General features: G+C 53.8%; 1 protein-coding gene across 1 annotated transcript; it reads right to left on the reverse strand.

Annotated features, from left to right (window-relative positions):
• Positions 1-1,592: 1,592 nt before the first annotated feature.
• On the reverse strand, positions 1,593-24,733 carry LTF (lactotransferrin). The gene is made up of 17 exons (XM_008154199.3): positions 24,669-24,733; positions 21,482-21,645; positions 20,619-20,727; positions 20,131-20,313; positions 19,692-19,839; positions 18,958-19,013; positions 16,108-16,286; positions 15,490-15,664; positions 14,224-14,378; positions 12,997-13,087; positions 10,717-10,764; positions 9,684-9,839; positions 9,017-9,158; positions 7,094-7,161; positions 5,006-5,190; positions 3,410-3,599; positions 1,593-1,848 (listed from the first exon to the last, which is right to left on the reverse strand). Exons 1-17 carry the CDS (start codon positions 24,709-24,711, stop codon positions 1,814-1,816), a joined length of 2,127 nt encoding a protein of 708 aa, XP_008152421.2. The 5' UTR covers positions 24,712-24,733; the 3' UTR covers positions 1,593-1,813.
• Between the last annotated feature and the right edge of the window lie 1,573 nt (positions 24,734-26,306).

Below are 26,306 nucleotides of genomic sequence, written 5' to 3' on the forward strand. Positions count from 1 at the left end.
AAGTCCACAGGCTGGGCCCTCCAATGACTGGAAACTTTCACTGTTGCCCCGGGGAAGCTGAAGCTGAGGAAATGCACTTCCCCCTTCTCCTCCATCTCTCCCTGTCTTACCCAAGAGTCTCCATGTCCTCTAACTTTCTCCTTTAAAATTCAAATAACACGCCCCAGCACCCATCTCCTGCGCTGCCCAAAGCTCAGGGTCCTCCTTGGAATCCCATGGGCTCAGCCTCCCCTCCCCCAGGACGGCTCACGACCACCTCCCAGCTGCTGCCCCGTACTGATCACTACCTCCCTTTCCTTCCTCTCTCCATCCGCCTCCCACCATGCAAACAATGCCCTGGGCGCCTGTCTGAGGGTGGTTGACCTGGTGACTAACCTGAGGGAGCAGCTTCCTGGACCCCACTGGACCCCACGCCCCCAGTGAGGGTACTCTGGGCATTTGTAGCCAAAACCCAAACATTTGGTTCTCCCCTCATTCCCTTCTGTGGCATCAAGACAGTGGGTCAGAAACAAAACTCTGGAGAAGAAAATCATGGAGGATACACTTGCAGGACCCCCCAAAATGCAGAAAAGGAGGTGAGATAGGAGGAGGCATGGAAGCCGAGGGAACAGGGTTTCAAGAAGGAGCGGGTGGCCCAGCCAGTGTGGCTCAGAGTTGATCGTTGACCTATGAACCATGAGATCACAGTTCAATTCCCAGCAGGGCACATGCCCAGGTTTCGGGCTCGATCCCCAGTAGGGGGTGTGCAGAAAGCAGCCAATCAATGATTCGCTCTCATCATTGATGTTTCTCTTTCCCTCTCCCTCTCCCTTCCTCTCTGAAATCAATAAAAATGTTCTTTAAAAAGAAAGAAGAAGGAGCGGGTGGTCAACAGGATCAGAAACAGAGAAGCGCTCAGAGGGGAGATGGAAAGGCTGCTGGGCTGGGCTGGGCTGGGGGGCAGGGGAGTCCTTTTCCAGAACCAGGCAGGAGAGTGAACAGGTTAAAATAGAAGCACAGCGAGGTGAAGAGAGAAGGCAGGAGCGGCCCACCCACCCCACTGAAGACAGTGAAGGCGGCCGCTCAGACCAGTTTGAAGAGGTTGGCTGGGGGAAGGGGTGGGAGGATTAGTGACTAGAGGTTAACCCGAGAAGGAGGGCCAGCAAGGCCAAGGGTTAGAAGTATCTCACTCTTCCCATGATGCCTATACTTGTACATTTACTATACCTGCTGCTATTTCCTTAAAATACCAGATACTCACCAGTCTTCTTGATATCCAGTTTCTTCCACTGATCCCTGGATTCCTATTCTCTACTCTCTCCCCCTGCCCTAGAAACACACACAAGTACTCCCTCCACTCACACACGCACACACGTGCACACACTCTCACACACATGTGCACACACACTGAGATGGCTGAGTCAATGTCCAGCCACATTTCCGTGGGGAGAACAGCTTCTGGCCTGTCCTGAGATTCCAGGCCATCTGGCATCACACCCAAAACTGCAGGAGAGAGGAGGCTCGGGACCTGAGGCCCAACCATGCAGGTGTTGGGTCAGACACAAGATTTCAGCATAAAATCCTAAAAAAGATGAACGATGCTTAATAAGGAATGGAAATCAACAGCATTTCTGGTTTTATTTTTTGCGAAGATGACAGCAGTGAATTGCGGAAACAGGTGTGACTAGCACACTGCCCCTGGGGAAGGGAGAAGAGGCCCCAGGGGCCTGGGGATGGGCAGGGGCAGCGGTGGGGGGGGGGGGGAGGGGAGGGCGGAGGCAGCGGGGGCAGCGAGGGCTGAGGCTCTCTGCGGGACTGGGCCATCGTCTTGGGTTTACCTCCTCAGGAAGGCACAGGCTTCCAGAAGTGCTGTGGACACAACAAAGCAGGAGATTCAGACACTGATTTCTTTTGTAATCAAGACATCACTGAAGGCGGATACTAAAACAGAGGCTTTCTTCCGCCCTTTCCCACCACTGTCAGTCATGCTTGCTCTGCTCACATTCCCCCACAGCCCAAGGCAGCATGTGGCAGCTGTGGCCTCACCAGCCTGGGCCATTCCCTGCTCTGGCCTGAGTGACATGACCCCCACCCAACTTGTCTCTAACCGACACTGACGGCTCCCTGACTGCAGGGATGTGCATCCTCTGTATGCAGACGTTCGCAATAGTGTGCACTACTCAGTCACTCATTCACTCACACAGGAGTCACTGTGCTCAGTGCCGAGGCTTCAGCCTGGACAGACAGGCCCTGCCCTCGGGGGGTGCAGTCTATGCCACGGTGAGCTGGCTGCTTGCATGAATGGCCCTCCTGCTGCGTTTCTCCGAATGTTGCCTAGAAACACCTGCAGCACAGTTCCCCGAGACCTCGGCTGATAGAGCAGGGTCTCCTCCTTGGCACCAGATTTGCAGCCGGGACTTCTGTTGTGAGGGTTGTCCTATGCTCTTAGCATCCCTGGCTTCTACCCACAGGTACCAGCAGTGCCCCCTAAGTTATGAGAATCAAAAATACCTCCAGGCATTGCCAAGTGTCCCCTCAAGGGCAAAATCTCTCCAGTTGAGAGTCACTGATACAGAGATTCTCTCTCTCTCTCTCTATCTATCTCTCTCTATATATATATATATGTATATATATATATATATATACATATATGCATATATATATTTTATTGATTTTTTACAGAGAGGAAGAGAGAGGGATAGAGTTAGAAACATCGATCAGCTGCCTCCTGCACACCCCCCACTGGGGATGTGCCCGCAACCAAGGCACATGCCCTTGACTGGAATCGAACCTGGGACCTTTCAGTCCGCAGGCCGATGCTCCATCCACTGAGCCAAACCGGTTTTGGCTGATACAGAGATTCTTGGTCCTACCCCCACCCGTGGACCCCCACCCCCACCCCCACCAGATGCCTCTGATTCTGGATGACCTGGGGCCACAGAATCTCAGAATCATCCCCTGGCCCCTCACAGTGCTCTGCGGTGTCTTCTTAATGTTTTTAAAGGATTGAACTATTGTCAGTACATATTTCTGGCTAAATGTTATTTTGAGCATTTGTATTCTCTATAGTTGGTATTTGTGGTAACTGTCTAGGCACCGGAATTTGTCCTTTCTCAATACATATGTGTCTATATCCATACATATATACATACACACACACACATTTCATTTTACTGAATAAAATGCTCAGTTTCTAAAAACTGCATGGCAGTCACTATCAGAATGATAAAATTTAGCATATTATCTCCTGCTTTATTTTAGTCTCCATTTCTTTCACCTCATCGATGAGACTGTAATTCCTGACGCACAGAGACATTCCATCGCCTTAACATTTTTATACCCATCTTCCCTCTGGAGATCCTGCTTGGCCCGCCAACCTTGGCCTTCCCCCATGGCGGTTTCTGGGAGACGCCCTCGATGGTCCACTTACGGGAGGTGGAGCATCGTCTCAGATTCCCAACAGCCATGACATACTCCGCTCCCAAATATTTCTCATACGTCGTCTTGCCTTGGAGTTTGGCCAGACACTCGGTGTTGTCATTGAACAGAAGGTTTTTGGTTTCCGACTGGAACAAGCAAAACTTGCCTGGACAGTCACGTCCATTTCTTCCAAACTTAGCCTGTGTCAAAGGGCAGACAGCACGTGAGGAGCCGAGGACAGCGGGCGAATATCTGCCTTAGGGAGACCAAGGACACCCTTCCCGCCAGGATCAGCCCTGGGACAAACACGGCCGAAAGGAGCGGAGTTCTGGACTCGTCCACTGCCTTGGCCGAAGTGTCCCCTGCCCCACGTCCTCCTGCTGCCCAGGCCCCAGGCGGCAGACCCACCCAGGGCGGCTCCCAGGCCTTCGACCTCTCTGATCTCGCCTCACGCCATCTCTCCTTCCTTCCTAATCTGTGGCCTCTTTCCCTAGAACTTGTTAGGGGTGACTAAGTGACAGCTGAGGGTTTGGGGGATCTTCTCCACATGTCGGTCCCCGGCAGCCTTCTAACCGGCCAGCTCTCCCAGAGAGGCAGTCTGCACTGGACATCATCTGCCCCCACAGGGCATTGCCGTGGCAGGGCACTTGGCCTCCCTGGCCCACAGTTTCTCCTCCACGCCCAGACCTCCCCGCAGGGCTGAGCTGGGACACCGAGCACCTCATCCACAGCAGACCTCTTACCAGCACCGGTGCGTGAGCCACCATGAGGGCTCCATAATGCCTCTTATTGTGCCTGTGGGTACCATGTCAGGGCCCCTATCTTTAAAGCGCACCTAGAGATGCGATGGGTTTTTTGTTGTTGTTGTTTGTTTGTTTTTGTATTTTTATTGATTTCAGAGAGAAAGGGGGAGGGAGAGATAGAAACACCAACGATGAGAGAGAATCATTGATTGGCTGCCTCCTGCACACCTCCCACTGGGGATCGAGCCTGCAACCTGGCCATGTACCCTGACCTGGAATCAAACCATGACCTCTGGTCCATAGGTCGACACTCAACCACTGAGCCACACCGGCTGGGTGCCATGTTTTAATACAAAACTAGGAGTTCTAATAGAGATGGCAGACTGTAAGGACGTGGTAGGATTTCCTTCACTCCACTCTCAGAGATGGCCTCAAAGCTACCCAAGTTCTGGGTGAGCTGTTTTTGGAGATGACAAATGCAGCGGCCTGGTCTAGACATTGCTCAGCTGGCCCAGACTCGGGGAGCGTTGAGCAAGCCACTCTACCTAGTTGTGGGAGGAAGGCTCAGTAGCCACCTGCTTTGCCTGAAGAACTAAGGAAGGGACTGAGCCAGGCGGGCAGTGAGCTCAAGGCCAGGGGCAGGAGACTGAGGGCAGAAGTTAGGTCGGTCCCAGAAATCCCGGAACAGTTCTCACTGAGACTCTGGGCAGCCCCTTGGCCTGAAGCGAATACTCTCCCCACCAGCTTCGGGCAGGGGGACTGGAGAGAAAGGCTTGGCATGGGCTGGTTGACCCAGCTCTGCGGTTGCCCCACCTGACAGAGCCCCTGCAGCTGGGAGAGGGCAGGGGCCTGGTGGTGCATACCTGCTGGTCGAGCAGCACCTGCTCCAGGTGTTCCACCTTATCTCTCCGAGATACCACAGCATGATTGGGGGCCTTGGCCAGGTAGCAGCTCTTGGCCTCAGTCACAGGCTTGCGGGTGCCATCGAGGCACAAGAGCTCGAAGTCCTCCAGCCTCAAATCCTTAGCCCAATCTTCAGTGCCCTTTCCTGGGGAAAGAAGAAGGTGGCATCAGTCCAAGGGGCCTTCTGGGTGGGTGTCACCATCCACTGGCCTCTTGAAATGCACCCACTGGGCTTGTGGTGATGTGAAGGGGAGAGAAGAAAGCGTTGTCAAACATGTATTAATGCTGTGTCCATACAATGCAATCGAAGTCAGCCATGAAAAGGAGTGAAGTACGGGTACACATCACAACATGGATGAGCCTTGAAAGCAGCCGGTCACAAAAGGCCACATATTGTAGGATGAGATTTATGTGAAATGCCCAGAATAGGCCAATCTAGGGAGCCAGAACGTGGATGGGTGCTGCCAGCTCTGAGAGAGAGGGGGGAAGTGACTGCGCTGGAGACCACTGACCTGTCCACTCTGGACGGGTGGGTTTATAGTATGTGAATTGTATGTCAATGAAGCTGTTAAATGTTTTAAAGTATTGTTGATTGATTTCAGAGAGGAAGGGAGAGATAGAAACATCAATGATGACAGGGAATTATCAATTGGCTGCCTCCTGCATGTCCTCTACTGGGGATCGAGCCTGCAACTGGGCATATGCCCTGACTGGGAATCGAACTGTGCTCTGCTGGTTCATAGGTCAACACTCAACCACTGAGCCATGCTGGCCGGGCAAAGCTGTTAAATTTTTTATTTTATTTTTTTTTATTTTTTAGTTTCTAAGAAGAAAACCCTCTATCTGTGCCATATTTTCCAGTGAGTTCCAGAAAAAGAATAGCTGGTTTATGTTCAAGAACAAATTGTTTCCTTTTTCCTTTCATATTCAAATGCTCTTAGTGTAGCCCGAGAAAAGAAGGAACGTCTAAGGGTTTCTCAAATACCTTTAGTCAGTTCCAATAAAATACAGTTGTAAAACCCTACAGTTTAAAATTAAATCTGACATCTGATCCCTGGAGACCACTTAGATGAATGGTTCATAAATTCTAAATAGAATCGCATGCATGTCTGTGTACATGCAAATGTGGGTTCATTGTTCAGGCCTCTGCTACTCTCCTGCCATCCCCCTCGAGAAAACACTCCATCCATTCTCTTGTCTTGGTCCATTTGATATTGGGTCAAGTTTACATGTCTGGCCTTGACCCCCCTCCCAAGGGATGTGAGGAGGAAGGAGCGGCTGTGACTGTAGATGTCTGTGAAGGAGAAGGGCAGAAAGCTGGGGCAGTTCTTTCTGAGGGGACGAAATGGCGAGGCACCTGCTGAGCAGGAGGGGTGGGGAAGCTGAGTGGGACTGAGGAGAGGGGTGTAATTTGGAGTCTGGAATTTGGTCATTATGCTTTTCATCTAGAGATCAGAAGAGAGAGTGATTATTCAACATCATCTGATAGAGTCTCTTCTGGCATCTGCATCTGCTTATGATTTTGTCCCCATTTACTCCCAAGGAGTTTCCAGACAGTGACTCATATGGGGCTGAATGAAGGTCCCTGCTTCCTTGTATGAAGGGAAGTTTTATTTGCATATGTTGGATTTTCTTTTTCTGTAGTATCATCCACATTCAGTCTCCCATAGGCTGGAACAGGCAGATGGTGAGTTTCTGTGGATGTCTAGACAAAGCCAGGAGACATTTATTACTGAGCACTGCTGGTGTGTGTGTGTGTGTGTGTGTGTGTGTGTGTGTGTGTGTGTGAGAGAGAGAGAGAGAGAGAGAGAGAGAGAGAGAGAGAGAGAGAGAGAGAGAGAGAGAGAGAGAGAGAGAGAAGTGGGGGGTTAAAAATCAGGGTGACACCTATAGACATTACCATGTTGCATACCAAAGTAAAAAATTTCAAAGTTAACTTAATCAAAAGTCTGGAAACCTGTACATCTTCCCAGCTGCAAATGTGACCAGTAGGAGGCGCTGTGATGCCAGAGACTCTGCTCCGAAGGGGAAAGGGAAACTCCGCTTACCGTCAGTGTTCTCCAGGACAGTGGCATCTTTCACAAATGCAACGTCCCCAGCATTCTCCGCCAGGCACCTACCAGGGTCCAGAAAAGAAACTCATTGCCGGAGAAGAGAAACTATCAGTTTTCATAAATATTTGCTATATACGTTTCAAAATGTGAAACACTGAAGTAAACACAGAAAAGATAAAGACAAATATTTCCAGGAACTTTGGGTTTAAAACAGAAGACCGAACACATATGTGTAGCTTCCCACCTCCTAAAGTTCCAAGAAAATGATATTTGTGAGATTTTTTTTTTTAAAGTTTTAAGCTGGCAGGAGAGAGGAGCACAAGGAGAGAGAGAGAGAAGATAATGAGAACATTTGGAAGTTAGAGAGCAAGCGGGTGAGCAGTAGTTGACCCAGCAGAGCAATAAACAGCTGTAACGTAAGTTGGAAGTGGGAGAAGCCCATAAAAAAGCTGATGTGCATGGAGAACTCCAGAAAGGCTCAACAACTAGAAACACCATTGAACGCTACTGAGAACAGGAGCAGAGAGAGCCCACATAGGTGCAGGGTAGGCGCCCTCCTGGCCCAGGCAGCTCCTCCTCGCCCTGGCAGGAGGCTGAAGCTTTGTTCACAGGGAGATTGGACCTGAACAACACTATGGACTAGAGAACCAAACCCAGTTGAGGGCAGAGGCCCAACGCTGAAATCAAGGAATGGAGTGAAAACTATGTCTTGGAAGGTTCATTCGTAGCCCCTTACCTCTCCCAGGCTCCCAAGGAAAATCTGATCAACTCAAAGAAGATGCCTATAGGATCTGATACTTAGATGTCCCATAGTGAAATGCCACAAACCAACTGCCCTATAGTGAGGCCCATACTCAGGGGTCCTCAAACTTTTTAAACAGGGGGCCAGTTCACTGTCCCTCAGACCGTTGGAGGGCCAGACTATAGTTTAAAAAAAAACTATGAACAAATTCCTATGCACACTGCACATATCTTATTTTGAAGTAAAAAAACAAAATGGCAAAAACACCCGCATGTGGCCCGCGGGCCGTAGTTTGAGAACGCCTGCCCATACTTGCCAAGACGTGGCAGCTGATGCAGAGCTAACAGTCAGCTCTGGTGCTTCTCTCTTAAATACGGACGAGCAGCCAGAGAGCACTGCCGATTTGAAGAGATGTCAGAAGATATGGAGACCAATGCAATGACACCCGGAGGGTACGGAGACAGTATAGGAAACGCTACTTTTATATCCTCCCATCCCTGGAGAGAAGGCTACTGAATTGATATTAAAAAATTCCAAGTCCACCCTTTGACCCGTGTGGCTCGCAGATGCATGATGCCACCTGCTGGTGAAATATATTATTGGAGAAGGGAGAGAAGGACTCTGCGCCCTCCAATCCCATAATGTAGTAAGTGCCACCGAGAATCCTCATGAATGGGATTACAAAGGGTGGGTTGTGGATCATCACTGTAAATAAGTGGTTATCATTCTGAAAACCTATTTTTTGTTCTTTTCCACGTCACTACCGGAGAATAGCCCTGCAATACTGCTTTTTCTCTTTGCCATCTCGCAGGCCGAAATCAAAGAGAAACGTGAAATGGGAAACATGAGGACCTAGCATCGGGGAGAGAGTGGTTGCTATGAAAAATGATTCTTCCCCATAAATCCGAACTATCCATTTGGCTTTGAGAAGGAGGCCATTGAAGGCCACTGAGGTTGACTTTGGCTGCAGGCCACAGGGAGGAGCCCAGCAGAGCTGAGGTCACACAGCCCAGTGCCAGCCTCCACTTCCGGGGTGGTGAGTGTGGGGGGGAAGCCCATCAGCAGACCCCCAAGGTAGCCCCTGGCTCTGCTGTGACAGGCCACGTCTGGGCCCTCAGAACGCAGTGCCAAGACGCTGGAGGATGAGGCACAGGCCCTCTCCTGGGGGCACTCACCGGAAAGCCCCAGCGTAGCCGTAGTATCTCTCGTTGCTATTGGGGGCACACTTGTTCTGGCCCCCGTCGTTGCCAATACACAGCGCACAGAGGTTGGAGTTCGGATCGGACCCGGGGGCACAGCTCTGACTGAAGAATTCATCTGTGGGGAAGGCACATGGGAAGTCAGCTCTTCCTACCTGACTTCACGCCCACGCCTTCACCTAGCAGGGGATGCAGCCTGGGTCAGCCTCATTCTATTGCCCAGGACAGAGAGAACACAGCCACTGTCACAAGCAGTGATGTGTTACCACCAATCCGGGGCCCACCAGAAATCGGGAAAGCCTTCAGACTGCAGGCATTGGCAGGAAATCCGCCTGGGGCTGGGGACGAGTCTATGATGGTACCCACAGAGGGTCCCATGGCTACAGCGTCGAGCTGGGGACTGCACTGATGAACTTGGCCATGTGCAGAGAAACGGACTGAGAGGCCAGAGTGGGGTGGGCGGGGCAGATGTGCAGAGAACCATTCAACGCATCAGGACTGCGAGGCAGCCGCGCAAAGGACTTGCTGACACCCATAGAGGCTGTGGGCCTGCAAATCCCCTCCCCCTCCTTCCCTGAGGTTCCTGTGGAACCTTCCATGCCCTCCCCAGGGTGGCCTGCCCTCCTCCCTCCGGACTCCTTACCAAATTTGCAGGAGCCTGTCTGGTTGAAGAGCAGACCCACGGGGATGTTCCAGCCTGCAGTCCTGCCCACAGCGGTGTGGCAGGACTTCTTGCCTTTCAGAGAATTCCAGGTGAAGCCAGTATTTGATTTTTTGACAACTGCCACAGCTCGATACCCTTGGATGACAGAAGAGCAAGTCTTAATCTCCAGGGACCTGCACCTCAGCTGTCTGCTCCTCAGGCCAAAGCTGGTCAAGAAGCATCATCAGCAATGCTTCCTCCCTCCCCTTCGCCCCCCTCCCCCAGGTACCGCGTTGTTAGGTGGACCACAAAGGCTTACACTACTGTCCTTTGGGCTATGAAATGAGATAGTAAGAAAGGCTGATTCTTTCAGTGATTGCTGGGGACCATCCTAGACCAGCCACACCCTGTCCCCGAGTTATAAACCAGAAATTCACCTTTAAATGTGAGCTACTAAAGCAACAAACTGAACTCTAGTGTGACCCCAATGGTGCATAAATCACCAACTGCAATGCACACTGGGCCAGAGTGATGGCGGCCACCAGGCTAAGTGCTGTCTGGACCGCCCTGTGCTGAGTCCTGCACTGTCGGTCCTCCTCCTGCCAGGGTGCACCTGACAGACTCCCACTGTGGGCAGCGCACAGCTCTTCCGAAGCTGAGCCAGCACCAGCTGTGGCGGCAGGTGGTGCGCAGAGCAGGGCATTAGCACAAGGGACGGGAGCTGCCACAGCATCAGTGTCTAGGCCTGTGAGTGAGATCTGGAGACTCTCTGAGCCACTGTTTCCTCATCCATAGGAGATGGGGATGGAACACCGCTCCTTCCACGTGGCCAGGACGCAATGAGAAACTCTGCAAGTTCTCCGCCAAGTGCAAAGGTCAATCTAACATCCATTGTAATTGTCTACGAATTACTTGCATCTTCACAAGAACTTAGGCTGCATCTCTTTCTGTGAGTTTTTTCAAGTTCCTGCCTCCTCTTCCTCCAGCACCAAGAACTTACCCTTGACCCTGAAAATGACCAATTCTAACTCACCTTCCACTGGTCTATTCACACAATCTGGGTTACCGCTCTCTTCGGATTCTGAAAGAAGAAAGACAAGCAAAACGTCATGAAACGCTCCGATTTATTGAGAAGTCGCCAACTTTTAAATCTCAACAGTGCAGGCTCGAATGCGAAGAGACTGTCCCAGCAGCTCCAGGCAGCAGAGCTGCACCCCTGTGTCCACCAGACTCGATGCTCCCAAGCAGCGCTGTTCACAAGCGCCACCACCTGGGAATGACCCAGAGGGATAAATAACAGCGGGAGAGCCACACAATAGACTACTGTGCAAGGCTGAATAGTCCACACCACGCACCACAAGGAGGAATCGCGCAAGTATAACACTGAGCAAGGGATAAAACAGCACGCGCTGTGCAGCTCCTTCTACATGAAGTTCAAAAATAAACGGAACTGATCTGTGCCCTTGGAGGTCAGGAGTCGATACCCTCGCGGGGGTAAGGGGGCTGGTGACGGGAGGACACACAGGGACTTGTGAAACGTGCTGTGTCTTGATCTGGCACTAGCGCCGGGGGAATGCACCAGTGTGAAATGCCATGGGGTTGTACACTTATGTGCACTTTCCTGTACGCATGTTATACTTTCCTGAAATATTTCCAAAAGTTAAGAAGAGGCGCAATTGTGTTCGTAGCCACCACAGCGCCAGTGCCAGCTCCAGCCAAAGGAGAAGGGGGTAAGTAAAGAGGTCTCTATATCCCAGCTCATACAGTAAAAAGCAGGCGGCCTGTAAATCCACGGGTGATAAAGCACCTAGGAGGCAACTGGCTACCAAAGCTGCTGGTGAGAGTGCGCCCTCTATTGGTGTGGTGGAGAAACTGCATCGTTACAGGCCTGGTCCCCCAGCACTGAGGGCAATTGGACGTTGTCAGAAGTCCACGGAACTTCTGATTCACAAACTTCCCTTCCAGCATCTGGTGTGAGAAATTGCTCAGGACTTCAAACCAGGTCTGTGCTCCCAGGGTGCAGCTGTTGGTGCTCTGCAGGAGGCAGGAGGCCTACCTGGTTGGGCTTTTAGAAGACACCAACCTGTGTGCTATCCATGTGCCAAAAGACATCCAGCTAGCACGCCGCATACGAGGAGGATATACTATGGCCCTAGCCGGTGTGGCTCAGTGGATAGAGCGTCAGCCCGCGGACTAAAGGGTCCCAGGTTCAATTCCAGTCAAGGGCAAGTACCTTGGTTGCAGGTTCCCTGGCCCTGGAGGGTACAGGAGACAACCAATCGATGTGTCTTTCTCACATTGATGTTTCTCTCTGTCTCTCTCTCCCTTCCACTCTCTCTAAAAGTAAATAGAAAAATATCCTTGGGTGAGGATTAACAAAACAAAAGAATATGCTATGATGAAAAACATTTCATTCTTTAATTTTTTTTTCTCTTTTTCCTGTTATTGGTAGCTCTGTTACATTCTCTGCCATTCCCCCATGGGGTCAAAAGGTACCTAAGTATAATACTGCAAGTGGAAAATAGGGGACAGAAATTAGGTATTGCAGTTTTTCTATTTTCATTTGTGTGCAAATTTCTTAAATATAAATGTGGGGACATGAAGCATTAATGCATGTAAAAATGCTTCAGTAAACAAGTTTCAGCAGTTCAACTTCATAACAATATAAATAAACCTGTTAAATTTTTCTGGACAATGCCAGCATTTGGATTTTTTTTAAACAAGTACATTTCTTACTGATGGCAACTAATGGATTCAGGCAGTAGATCCCATCCATTCACTATACTTTCTGACTGATTGCCCTACATGCAAGTACACGCTCTTAATGTTGTCTCTTTTCTGTGATGTTCCTGTAAGTTTGCTATTAAAATATATTAAACTAACTTTTTTAATATATTTCAGAGAGGAAGGGAGAGGGAGAGAGAGATAGAAACATTAATGATGAGAGAATCATGGATTGGCTGCCTCCTGCACCCCCCTTACTGGGGAACCAGCCCAAAACCCAGGCATGTGCCCTGGCCGGGAATTGAACCATGACCTCCTGGTTCATAGATCAACACTCAACTTATACTTAGGCGCCTTTTGACCCCACGGGGGAATTACTGGGTCACATCATAATTTTTTAAATTACGAACAGGAACCTTGGCTCTGTGGAATACACAGCCCTGGTGTTTACTCTCCCCCTCATCCTGTTTGAATGTATCCATCCTTCTCAGTGTCTCCACCTGGACCCACCGAGTGGGTGGCTCCTCCATGCCCCCAGCCCATGGCCCAGGCGGAATAAAGCAGACAGGACACCCCCACACACACTTACTTTGGCTCTCTGCCAGCACAGGCACCAAACCGCATTTGCCCGCGATATAGATGAATCCTCCATCCAAGCTCATGGCGTCAGCGTCTCCTTTCTGCAAAGACAAGCGACTCTGTGGCATCAGGGCGAGGCCACTCGCGTCCCGCCTGGCTTGACCGCTCTCTGAGAGAACGGCTTGATGTCAGCTGTCCCAGGAAAGCAGCAGGAAGAGGCGGGAGTGTTTGAGCCGAGCACCCAAAGGGGACGCCGTGAGCGCTGCTAACCCTCAGCCAGCCACGGGCCTTTCCTGCTGTCACTTCCACTGGAAAGAGCCTGACCAGGCCGCACTCCCCCTCCGTCCCCTGAACAAACCCTCTGGGCCCTGGAGTGCCCTTGGGACACCCTCCTGCACAGCCTCACTCCCTCGGGAGACAGATGGGACCAGTGACTACACTCCAAGGGCTGCACCGAAGCTGATGGACAAATGAGCTGCGATTTCTGACATTGGCTCCCGGCAGGAGAATGTGCGCAGGAGCGGGGAGTCATCGGGGTCCCAGGTGCTCTCTTTGGCCCAGTAATAATTTGCTTACGGGACAACATTAAAAGTAACTGGAGACGTGTATGAAGATTTCTATTCAAGGAAAGGCATCACGGGGTTATTGGTAACAACAAAATAAGGGGACAAAGAGGAATAGGGTCATGACCAAGCCACATCCCCATAAGAGATACCCTGAAATCATTTTTCAGAAGTGTCTTCAAAGACTATGTAGTCACGTGCCGTGGCCGTGATATACCATTAAGTGAAAAGGACGCAAGTAGCACCTGACAGGTAGGAGCCGGTGCTGTGGCCAGCCTAGGCATCGAGGCCCCCGGAAGTCCTGGGTGGGGAAGTACCCCAACCTCAGCGGTGGTGTCTCTCTGTGTGAGTCACAGCTGGTTTTTCTTTAATTACTTTACATCACACCTGCCTATCTTTTCCAAACTACCTGCAATGATCGTGTGTTGTTCTTATCATCAGACGAGTGGCAAACCCACAATATACAGCTTTCTGACAGAAAGCTGTGCCTGTTTGCACTCTGGGTGCTGGGCCGGAGGAGACCCCCCCGGCCCAGACCCCCCTGCCTACCCTCACCACAGTGCCTCTTAGCACCCAACCACTTCGAAGCAGATGCCCACGACTGGGGAGTCCCCCGGAGCCCGCTGCCCCACCCGCAGGCCACACAGGCTCCCGCAGCGGCAGCCCCTACCTACCAGGACCAGGGCGATGCAGTCCTCGGTGGTGGCGGCGGTGGCACAGGCCACTGTCCCCGAGCTCTGGCTGCTCCACTGCTGGCACTTGCGCTGCTCCTCGGGGCCCACGGCACACCACACGACCCGTGTGCGCCGCGCCTCCACCTCGGCGGCCGCTGCCCAGAGGGACACAGCATCAACAGGTCACGGAGCCTGGCCAAGGACACCCCACGCTGCCGACCTCCCTGGGGCCCGGGCTCCACTCTGAGCACCCTTCCTGCTGGGCCTTCCCGTGGGTGTGGGCCAACCCTGCTTCCAGATGGAAGAGACTTCGGGCATCTGCCCCGCCCCCTCCACTGTCAGCGCCCAGCCCCTTCTGGGGCGGGTCCCCTCCTCACCTGGTTTCTCAGTCCCGTTCCTCTCCTGGCCTCTAATCCACCCTGCACTCCTTAGTGTAATGACTTTCCTAATATCTCAGTCCCACATGATCAAAGCTCCAGAACTCAGAGACAGTGACAGCTCCCCAGAGATGGCCTAGGGCAGTGGTCAGCAAACTCATTAGTCAACAGAGCCAAATATCAACAATACAACGATTGAAATTTCTTTTGAGAGACAAATTTTTTAAACTTAAACTTCTTCTAACGCCACTTCTTCAAAATAGATTCGCCCAGGCCGTGGTATTTTGTGGAAGAGCCACACTCAAAGGGCCAAAGAGCCGCATGTGGCTCGCGAGCTGCGGTTTGCCGACCACAGGCCTAGGGGACCCTGAACCCAGCTCTGACCTCCCCTAAGGCTGGCAGTCGCCTCTGGGTTCACCCAGACTCCACGCCAAGCCCCCCACTGGAGGAAGAACCACGACTGAGCGGGCCCACTGTGGTCTCCCCAGCCAGGCCCAGAGCCCAGGCGCAGGGCAGTGTGCACCAGGCCTCCGGCTTCACCCCAGGGGGGCCCCGGCTCTCTTGGCCCATGTTCCGTGTGCTCACCCCATAGGAGGCAGACTGACTTTTCTGTCAGGGCTGGGGAGGGTGACACGCACAGGGACACGTGGCAGCATTAATCACGGGCTGACACGTTCTGTCGGAGTCACTCCTACACCTTGAAATGCTCTCACTCGCTTGGCACTCGCACCTGCATCCAACCTCCCACGGCGGAGACCCCAGTGGCTGGGACGTGAGGAAGTGGCCACTCCAGGGCGGGGCCCCGCTGCCTGAGCTCCAGGGGGTGTGAGGTGCTCTCCCCGGGGACTCAGCTGTGGCTCCCCACCCGCACCAGCCAGCCCTCACTCACTTTCCTTCAGGCCCTTGATGGCAGTGACGTAGTCGGAACCGAGGTACAGCCCAGCGTCTATCTTCGAGGGGATCCTCAAAAACCCTAGCGCGTTATCTTTGAACAGCAGGTCCTTCTGCCCGGGAGGGGAGCTGAAGAGCTGGAATGCCGACGACTTGCCTTTTCCAAACTTCTCCTAATTAAGGATGAAATAGAATTGATGGTGTCGTGGTAAATAAGAAAGAAACAAAACCACAACGGTGAAAAAGAGCATCTGGGACTTAGGGGTGGTTCTGAGAGCGGGAAGCTTGGTTTCCTTTCCTCCTGTAAGGGGCTCAGGTCATTTCTGAGACATAGCTCAGTCACGGCTTATTCTTTAGGGTGTTGCTGGGGTCCAAGCACCTTGGGGTCCTGAGAATGCTGCACTGTCCTCCCAGCTTCGCCCCGGCCCATGAGACATTGTTGGGGGCTCCGTAGCTGCTGCTGTCCAGAGGACAGCCTTAGGCAAGCAGCCCACTGGATCAGGACATGCCTGGCCAGTGAGGCTACAGAGAAGCTTCTAGAAGGGCAGGAAGTTAGGGGAGGAAGGGACCTCTGGCATCAAATCCCCGCAGGCGGGAGGGCTAGGAGTGTGGATACCTGTGCCTTGTTGAGAAGCTTCCAGATCGAGTCCTCCTTGCCATTCGCACTCCGGGCCACCACAGCATGAGAAGGAACCTGGGCCAGGGAGCACTCCTTGAAGTCATCCACTGACTTGCGAGTGTTGTCTGGGCAGAGCAGCTCATACTGGTCTCTCTCAGCCTTGTCTGGCAGGTTCTCTGGGGGAAAGAGGAGAGGAGGGGGTTGGAGGACCCAGAGGAGCCTACTCCAGGCAGAACCAGGAGCTCGGATTCCTCTCCCCCCATGGAATTTGAGTTGGAAGAAATACCTTACACAGTTGACAAAATTAGGGGTTCTGAAAGAAAGACAGTGGGTTGCTCTAGATTCTAGAGTCTAGAACACTCAGAAAGGTAAAGACAGTGCCCAGCGAGCCTTAGGGCCCGGCCCAGTGATGCTCTGATGGGATCATATGGGCTGTGCTGGTGCTGGTGAGCCAAGGAAGCAGAGCCAGACATCATCTGTTTCCATGGCAACCCTACCTAGAAAAGGGTCACGTGATGGAGACAAACCAAGGGACCAGCCAGGGGTTGCTGCCTTACCCACATCTCTAGAAAGAATAAAATGGATGGAATGTGGTGGCCTGTCTCTAGAGGTCCTGGGTGAGTGTGATGGGCCTGTCTGGGGAGGTCCTGGGTGAGTGTGATGGGCCTGTGTCTGGAGGTCCTAGGTGAGTGTGATGGGCCTGTGTCTGGAGGTCCTGGGTGAGTGTGATGGGCCTGTCTCTGGAGGTCCTGGGTGAGTGTGATGGGCCTGTGTCTGGAGGTCCTAGGTGAGTGTGATGGGCCTGTCTGGGGAGGTCCTGGGTGAGTGTGATGGGCCTGTCTCCTGAGGTCTTGGGTGAGTGTGGTGGGTCTGTCTCGGGAGAGCTTGCAGAGAATGTCATGGGTCTGTCCCCAGTGGTTCTGGGTAGAATGTGTCATTTGTGCATACCCAGCTACTGTGCTTCAGTGTGTGCTCCCTCAGGACACTCTCTAACAAGACAGAAGAGGGCACACATAAAGGCATGAGTCGTGGAGCTCTCTGTGGTGAAGGGAAGGACAGGATGACCCAGGCCATCACTAAGGTGATAGATAAGAAACCCTGGTGGACGGGTTCCATGGAGCATCCATCAGCAGTTAGAACCACTAAACTAGGCATTTGTACAACAGCACAGAGAAATGTCAGGACCGAAGTGCTAAGTCGGAAACCGTGGCAGCAGCATGACTTCCAATGCTCAGTGATGAGGGTTCCTGTGCTCAATAAAACGTCTGTGAGCTTAGAACCCAGGAACCCAAACGGGCCCTGGACATTAACAAGACCACGTACATCTGGGAGGGCACGTATCAAGCTCCTTGGCATGGAGTCTGTGAGGGGAAGAGAAAGGCAGTAGACACTGATCTAAAGAGAACTGATTGTATAAACTATGAAATTACATAAAATAAGAGCTGTGCCCTGTGGGGAACCTTGATAAGAGTGTGCCATGAGCCCAGCCAGTGTGGCTCAGTGGTTGAGCATGGACCTATGAACCAGGAGGTCACAGTCAATTCCCACTCAGGGCACATGCCCAGATTGTGGATTCAATCCCCAGTGTGGGGTGTGCAGGAGGCAGCCGATCAATGATTCTCTCCCATCATTGATGTTTCTCTTTCTCCCTCTCCCTTCCTCTAAAAAGAAATATATACATATATATTTATTTTTATATATTATATATATCCTATCTAATAAAAGAGTAATATGCAAATTAATCATCACTCCAACACACAAGATGGCTGCCCCCATGTGGTCAAAGATGGCTGCCCCCATGTGGACACAAGATGGCCACCACAAGATGGCCAGGAGGGGAGGGCAGTTGGGAGGGACCAGGCCTGCAAGGGAGGGCAGTTGTGGGCGATCAGGCCAGCAGGGGAGGGCAGTTGGGGGGGGACCCAGGCCTGCAGGGGAGAGCAGTTGGGGGGGACCAGGCCTAAAGGGGAGTGCAGTTAGGGGTGACCATGCCTGCAGGGGAGGGCAGTTAGGGGTGACCATGCCTGCAGGGGAGGGCAGTTAGGGGTGACCATGCCTGCAGGGGAGGGCAGTTAGGGGTGACCATGCCTGCAGGGGAGGGCAGTTAGGGGTGACCAGGCTGGCAGGGGAGGGCAGTTAGGGGCAATCAGGCTGGCAGGAGAGTGGTTAGGGGGTGATCAGGCTGGCAGGGGAGTGGTTAGGGGGTGGCAGGCAGAAGCGGTTAGGGGCAATCAGGAAGGCAGGCAGGTGAGCAGTTGGGAGCCAGCAGTCCTGGATTGTGAGAGGGATGTCTGACTGCCCGTCTAGGCCCGATCCCAATAGGATTGGGCCTAAACGGGCAGTCAGACATCCCTGGAGGTGTCCCAGATTGGAGAGGGTGCAGGCTGGGCTGAGGGACACCCCCCCCTTGCACGAATTTCGTGCACCGGGCCTCTAGTGTATATATATATATTTAAAAACAGTGTTCCAGGAATTGAGGAATCTAATTAGCTCAGTGTTTAGAATTATCTATATATATAAAAGGCTATATGCAAAGTGTCCCCTCAGGAGTTCAACCGGGAGACCATGAGTTCAATTGCTTGCTATGATGTGCGCTGACCACCAGGGGGGTGACAGGGAACATGGCAGGCAACCAGCAGCTGCGGGGCGCTGAGGGAGCAAGGAAAGGAAGAGGCGAAGGGGGGGGGGGGGGGGGGGGGGGGAGGGGCGGGAGGCAGGGAACCTGATCAGCCCTGATCGCAGGCCAAGCCTAGGGACCCTACCCATGTACAAATTTCATGCACCGGGCCTCTAGTGATAAGATAAAAGAAAAGGAGGCAGCCCTGTAGCTCCCCTCTCTGCTCTTACCGAACAGTGTACTGTCCTTGACAAAAGCCACGTCTCCAACCCCATCTTTCAGACACCTGTGAAATGAGAAGGCGCAGGGGCGTCAGCCTGGAACAGGGCTTTCTCCATGGGTGCTGCTCCTCGGAGGGCAGGGCTCGGGGGCTTTGGGACACCCCAACTGAGAAGGCAGCAGGGGCCCCCTCCAGGTAGAATCGGAGGAAGAAGGACTCAGGTGCTGGCCAGAGGCCTCCACCGTTTGCCTTAAGAACTGAAAGGGCAAAACCTTGTCTTTCTACATAAAAGAGGACAAAGTCTCTTACACCAGAGGGCAAAGTCTCAGTATCCTTGGCCATGTGGTTCTTTCTCCCAAGACAGAGTGGGCAAGTGAGCCCTGGCCGGTAGAGAGGCAGGGAGGCCTCCCTCTGCAAAACTGCCTGAGTCCCAGAGGGGAGGGGAGGGGGACAATGTCAGCCTCAGCATGGGGGCAGAAAGGCACAGGGGGGTCCATTGGGCAGTGCTCGCTGTCTCCAAGCTTGTGGGAGAGGGGGCGGGGGGGCCCATGTAGGATAGACTAGCATCAGCCGGGAGCCTGGGACTGGCCGCTGTCTCGTGATAACACTCCTTCAGCCTGTCCCGCACCTCCTCCCCGGTCCCCACGGGCAGGCTGAGCTCTACCTGGGGCCACAGAAAAGGGCTCCTGGCCTGAGGACCTGTGGCCCTCGGGCCACTGGGGAGAAGAGGACAGTCTCACTCACTTGAAGGCACCGGAGTAGCCAAAGTAGGGCTCCTGGGAGGAGCAGGCACATTTGTTCTCCCCTGTCCCCGCGCACAGGCGACACAGGTTGGGGTACTGTGTCCCGTCCGCGCAGGGCACACAGCTGGCCGAGAAGAAGTTGGCCGCGGCTGTGGACACAGAGAAACGGACCAGTGTGTGAGGCAGCCCTGGCCACAGCCAGCCTCCCTCCCGCGTGTTCCCCGTGGGCAGCCCCTCCCTCCACCCCCGCGGACCTGTCGCCTCTGTTGTGAGGTTCAAGTTCAGACCCCAGCTCCCCAGGGCAGCTGGGGCAGCAAACCCGCCAGGTTAACCTTGGAGTCACCTGCACACTCCCCCCGTGTGGTCCCAAAGTGGCCGTGTGTGAACCGCATAGAGACCCCTCCCTGCCTGCAATCACCCCCAGCCCCCAGCCCGCTCACCTTCCTGAAGGGGCGTGGGGGGCCCTGCCCAGTTCAGGAACGGACGGAGCGTGCCCATGGGGATGTTCCAGCCGGCGGACCTGTTCAGGCCGGTGTGGCAGGACTTCACGCCTCGCGTCTGGTTCAGCTGGAAGTTGCTGCCCTTCTTCGCTACGGCCACGGCGTAATAGTGGGTCTGGGGCTCTGCGAAGGGCCAGGGAGAATGGAAGGCTCATGGCCAGGACCCAAGGGAGGGGAGCCCCTGGTGGGAGGGGCCGGCAGCTGCAGTTTCTCCAGGTGCAGAGCTGCCCAGAGCCTGTCCTGACCCCCAGGGAGCAACCGGTGTCCTCCCGCAGTGGGTCACCTCCGGCCCCAAGCACCCGGGGACTCTGTGCCTTCAAGTGTGATGCCGTCCGAGACCCCACCTGGACAGCTCATCGGCTCTGACTCCACAGAGCCCAGGGCCAAGGCCACGGCCACCCCAGCTCTGGGTTCCAGGGGGAACTCACTCTCTTCCGTCCCGTAGACCTCGGCTGCTACAGGCCGCAGTTTGTAGGGCTCCAGGCTGGCCTCAAACACCAGCCCGCCGTCCAGGGTCACAGCATCCGCCTTGTTTGCCTGAAAACAAAGCGGCCAGGCCGGCTTCAGGAGCGAACCCGCCCTAACGCAGGCAAGTGGGTCGCAGGACGTCAGAAGGTTCTGGGGCTGGAAGGATCTTCCGAAGGGTCAGTTTTGACCATGTCCACTCACGTCCTGGGACAGGCGGCACGAGCCGAGGGGCCCTCTTTTGGGACAAACGGGCACCAGCCCAACTGCTTTAACCCTTGAGGCTGGCACGCTGCCTCTCTCTCAGGTGCCCACCCCCCTGTCCCCCTGTACAGGGCGGGGCAAACGCAGGTGTACAGTTGTGAGTACGCGAGACACAGAGTTTGTTCTTGTGTTATTATTTCTTAATTATTGGATTCTTTCCCATATGAACAACGGCAAACCTACGTTTGCCGCACCCTGCAGAACTCTGGTGAGCACGCCCCTCACAGTGGTTTATAAATTTTAATTAAAAAAAGAGACACAAAAACAGTTTATGTTGAGATCCCAGGTTCCCCACACACTTGGTCTCTCCACTTTAGAATGTTGATCTCTGCATTCAAAATAGTGTCGTGTCCTATGAGAGAGGCCTGCACCCCACTGACAAGCGCCCAGGAAGAAAAGCAGAGGGAGGAGGGGAGAGCACAGTTTTTCATTTTATTCCATGCTTTCCCCTCCCCTCCCCTCTCCTCCCCTCCCCTCCTCTCCCCTCTCCTCCCCTCCTCTCCCCTCTCTTTCCCTTCCCTTCCATCAATTTGGTCTTGCCCAGCATATGGCGCTGACTTACCGAGATGGCCTGGATACATTCCGTGTAGGAGGTTTTCCTTACGCAGGAGACGAAGGGCCCACCCACTTTTCTCAGACTCCGCTGGAATTCGGAGCATTTTCTTGCCTCGGCTGGTGAGATGGTGCACCATCGAACGCCCCTCCTAGGGGCAGCCAGACACAGACCTGGGAGAAAGGCCAAGGAGGAAGGGTTCAGCCACTGTCCCCGGAAGAGACTGCCTTACCCTCCCACGGACTTTTCCAGACTCCGCCACCTCTCCCCACTCCACCCCTTCCCTCTCCACTCCGCCTCTAAGGCAGGCCTCTCGCCTCCCCTGGGGTGGAGGTGTCTCCCTGGCCTAGTAAGCGCGCTGTGCTGGCCAGAGGGCTGGTGCTCAATGAACCCCAGGGGACCTTCAGCAGCTCTGGGGTCTTTCCTTCCTGTGACTGACGTGTTTCCCACCCTAGAAAAGTGAAGGTGATCCTTTGCGTCCGTTGGTGGGGTTCTCCCACCTGCCTGGCCCCACCTGCACTTGTGAGGTGGGCCGGAAGGGATTCCTGCTCCTCGTGAGGAAACTGGCTCCTGAGGAGGCTGAGTGGCCGGCTGCTCAGCAGCGGCCAAGTCCAGCCTAGAATCCAGGTCCCTCTAGAATGTCGCGTCTATAAGCATCTCCCCAGGGGATGCCAAGAGAGCCAAGGACAAGACACCTGACTCCTCGGCAGTAGCTGCAGTAAGTGGTGGACCAAATGGGTCGGGGTGCCCCCACTGAGACTGCTCCTCCGGCCCAGCCTGCCTCTGTGGCTACCATCTAGGCAACTGGTTTGCTCACAGGTTTGCTCACAGCCCTGACAAGCCACACAGGTCCCTGGCCGGGTAGCTCAGTTGGTTAGAGCGTTGGCTCGATACATTCCCCAGAGAAATGAAAACAGGTGTCCACAAAAAGACTCCTGCATGAATATTCAAAGCAGCATTAATCAGAAGAGCCAAAAAGTGAAAACAGCCCTAACCGGTTTGGCTCGGCGGATAGAGCGTCGGCCTGAGGACTGAAGGGTCCCAGGTTCGATTCCGGTCAAGGGCATGTACGTTAGTTGCGGGCACATCCCCAGTGGGGAGTGTGCAGGAGGCAGCTGATTGATGTTTCACTCTCATCAATGTTTCTAACTTTCTATCCCTCTCCTTTCCTCTCTGTAAAAAATCAATAAAATATATTAAAAAAAAAAAAAGTGAAAACAACATGGACGTCCACATCCTTACAATGGAATTGGCAATAAAAAGGAATGACTGAGCCTGAACCAGTTTGGCTCAGTGGATAGAGCGTTGGCCTGCAGACTGAAGGGTCCCAGGTTCGATTCCGGTCAAGGGCATGTACCTTGGTTGCGGGCACATCCCCAGTAGGGAGTGTGCAGGAGGCAGCTGATCGATGTTTCTAACTCTCTATCCCTCTCGCCTCCTCTCTATAAAAAAATCAATAAAATATTTAAAAAAAAAATGACTGATGGGCACAATATCAATGCACCTCCTTTATGCTATGTGGAAGGTCAGACACAGGAGACCACATATTGTATGATGTCACTCGTATGAACCGTCGATAAAAGGCAAATGCATAGAAACAGAAAGCAGACTGGTGGCCACCTGATGCCGGGGTGGGGATGAGGATGGATGGTCATGAGGAAGGGGATGGAAACGTTCTCATCGGGTTTACAGTGATGGTTCCCCCACTTGGCAGCACTGCTGAAAGTCACTGACAGGAGAATTCCGTGCGATGTAAAATGCACCCAGTAAAGCTGTTAGAAACCAAAACACCCAGTTGCATAAGCCCCTTCCCCTTTGGATGTGCCCTCTGCCTCCTCCACTCGTGAGCCAACCCTGCACAGTCAGCCCCGAGGTGTCTGAGGCACCGGGAGGGTGTGTAGGAGACTTGTGGCTCCCAGGGCTCAGGGGCCAAGACAACTGAAGATTCCAGTGACAATGGGTGCGACTCTGAGCCAAAGCCTGGCCTGTGGCCCATGGCCACATCCGGGAAAGCAAGGCCTCCTGCCTCTCGGCCTCTCCAGGTGGCCCCGCCCTGTCTGCCCCCAGCAGGCCCCAGGTCAGGGAGCAGAAGGAAGTTGGCCCTGAGCACTTGGTCCTGGCCCGGCCCAATCCTGCCTGAGAGAAGAGAGGGATGCCTAGCACTCATGGGAAGGAGTGTGGAGAAGGGGACCAGAAGGCAGGGACATGGGGCACCGTGCTCCCTAGGTTGGGGACATTAGTTCACTGCTGCTCTCTAACTACCCCCTCCCAGCAGATGTCCCAGAGGAGGCTGCACTGGGCTGGCGTGGAACTGGGAGACTTCCCCCCTGACCCCCCGACCCCCCACTCACAGCCTCGGTGCTGCCCATCACAGTCCTTTCTGCTGCTGCCTGGAGCCTCTCCTTCACCGAGGAAGCCCCGCCCCTCAGACACAACATTACTAATGTCCATCACTGGCCTGTGCCCTCAGAGCACCCCAGAAATTGTTTCAGATGTTTGGGTACAGAACTAACAATTGTTTCATCCCTTCTATGTCCCGTCCCTTCATGTCTGGGCACCTCTGAAACCAGAAATCTATCTCTCTGCCCTCTGAGAAAGGTCTCCTCAGGGGTCTGGGCCACCACCCCTGCCCCCGATGGGGGGAGGTGCCTGCCACTGAGCAGGCGGCACCCTGCTGCTGCCCCTCACAGCTGTGTGGGAAGATGTTTGACCCATTCTTCACAGGAAGAAACTGATGCTCAGAAAGGCTCTGCCTTGCCCAAGTCAGCACAGCCCTTGCAGGAGCTGGGATCTTGAGCCCCAGGTCAGCTGTGTGTCTTGGGCAAGTCACTCCTCCTCTCTGAGTCTCCTTTGCCTCCCACATAAACTGCCTGTAACGGTACCTTGGGTACCAAAGGTCCTGGTAGGACAAAATGGGGGAGGAGGGTCCGGGAAGACCCCTCCCAGCAGACTTCCTGGAGGAGGCTGCACTAGGCTGGAGTGGAACTGGGGAAGCTCTGTTTAGAAGTGCTGGCTCCAGCTCCTCCCCAAGGAGCCCCGCACCCCCAGCGACTGCAGGCTCTGGGTGCCAACACCGCAGGACACAGGGACCAGGACACCCACCTGGGGGTGCACAGTCACAGGGGCTCCCACCTCGTGGGGTACAGAGACCAGGATGCCCATTCAGTGGGGCTCGCCCCCAGGACCCTGCACTCACCAAGGGCCAGGAGGGACAGCAGGGCAGAGAAGATGAGCTTCATGCTGGGATCCTGAGGCGACTCCAGCAAAGGCTCTGCCACCTGCGCCTGCTCTGCAGCCCTTTATGTAGGGCTTGCTGACATCATGGGTTTGCCCCGTGGCCCAATAGGTGCCCCCTGGCCGCCCCACCCTCCACCAAGTTCCTGGAGGCTGAGAAACACAGGAGGGGAGGGGACAAAGGGGGGCAAGGGAGAAGGAAAGATGCCTGGGCAGGGCTTGGCACCAGGAGAGGGAGGAAGCCCAGCCTGCTGCCACCTGGCAAGTGTGCCCTGGTGCTGCCTCCCGTTGATGTTCTTTCCTCCCCTGGGGAGTCGCAGCCCCTGAGTTTGGGCCTCCCTCTGGTCTCAGTGCCTCCTAGAGGGTGGGACACAGAGCCAGGGTCCCAAGGTGAATATTGGTTGGATCATCTTGACAGTGACACAGACCCACCCAAGTCTTTGAGGCTCTCCAGGAAGCTCTGAAGTCTCCGCCTTGGTGGGGAGCCTGCCACAGAGAGTGGGTCTGATCAGGGATCCTGCTCTCCGGGCACAGAGGGGGGCCGGGGTTTGGCCCTGGAATCACCCGCTGGGTTTGGGGTGACAGGTCCAGGGTCTCTCACTGTTTGGAAACACAGTATCGCAACACTAAGGGTGGCTTTCATCAATAATTGCAATAACTCTTTCAAAAATAGTGAAGAAATATGAAATTGACTAATTCTCAGGAGCGCTGAAGCACTTTTGTACCTAAATTAGCAGCTCCACTCTACCAATCCATGATCATAGAAGAATTAAGAAATGTTGCAACCCGTGTCTCTATCTCTGAGTGCAAATTAGGAAAAAGATGGTTTGGGAGATCAGAGGCTTCCAGACCCTCTTATGTCTGGCACAGCCTTGGCAGGAACACAGATCACCTGGGGCCACAACCAAGAGGCTGAACTCAAGGTGTGCCCTGGAGGCAGGACTGGGATTGGCAACAGGGCAGACCCTTTCTGCTGTGTCTGCAGGAGATGGGCCGGCCCCAGGCCAGGGATGTGCTCAGCTAGACACACGCAGAACAGCCCTCCAGGCCTATCGGCAGAGGAAGAAGACGTAAGGGTAGGTATGCCCAGAAAATGAAGTTCAAACCATCTATTATTAACATTCATTCATTCATTTATACCAGAATTGGTGGGGGCCATGAGGGACACAGAAGAGGGGTTCATCTTTGCCATCAGGAGCACATGGCACAAGGGGACACAGGTAGACACCCCTATCAGGCCACCTGGGAAAAGCAAGGCAGGTGGGACCCAGAGGAGGAAAGACCAGGCAGTTCCCATCATGAGAGGGTTCCAGAAGAGTTTGAAGAAGAGCCTTTGACCTGGGTGCCTGAAGGAAGGAGTAGGGTTTCTACAGAAAGAGTATTCAGGCAGAGGAAATAGCCAAGCAAAGGCTCAGAGCACAGACTCAGGGACCAGTGGCCCATTACCTGGGCATGAGGGACAACCAAAGGTCACGCTAAGCTCTCTGGCCCAGAACTCTTGCTGGAAAGATTAACATCATCTCCTCTACTACTCTGAGCTCCATCTCCTCTATCCCGTACGGCTCCTCATGCAGATCCTACGGGCACCTAAATGCAATGC

Source organism: Eptesicus fuscus, chromosome 18 (assembly GCF_027574615.1).
Source record: "Eptesicus fuscus isolate TK198812 chromosome 18, DD_ASM_mEF_20220401, whole genome shotgun sequence".
Lineage (NCBI taxonomy): Eukaryota > Metazoa > Chordata > Mammalia > Chiroptera > Vespertilionidae > Eptesicus > Eptesicus fuscus.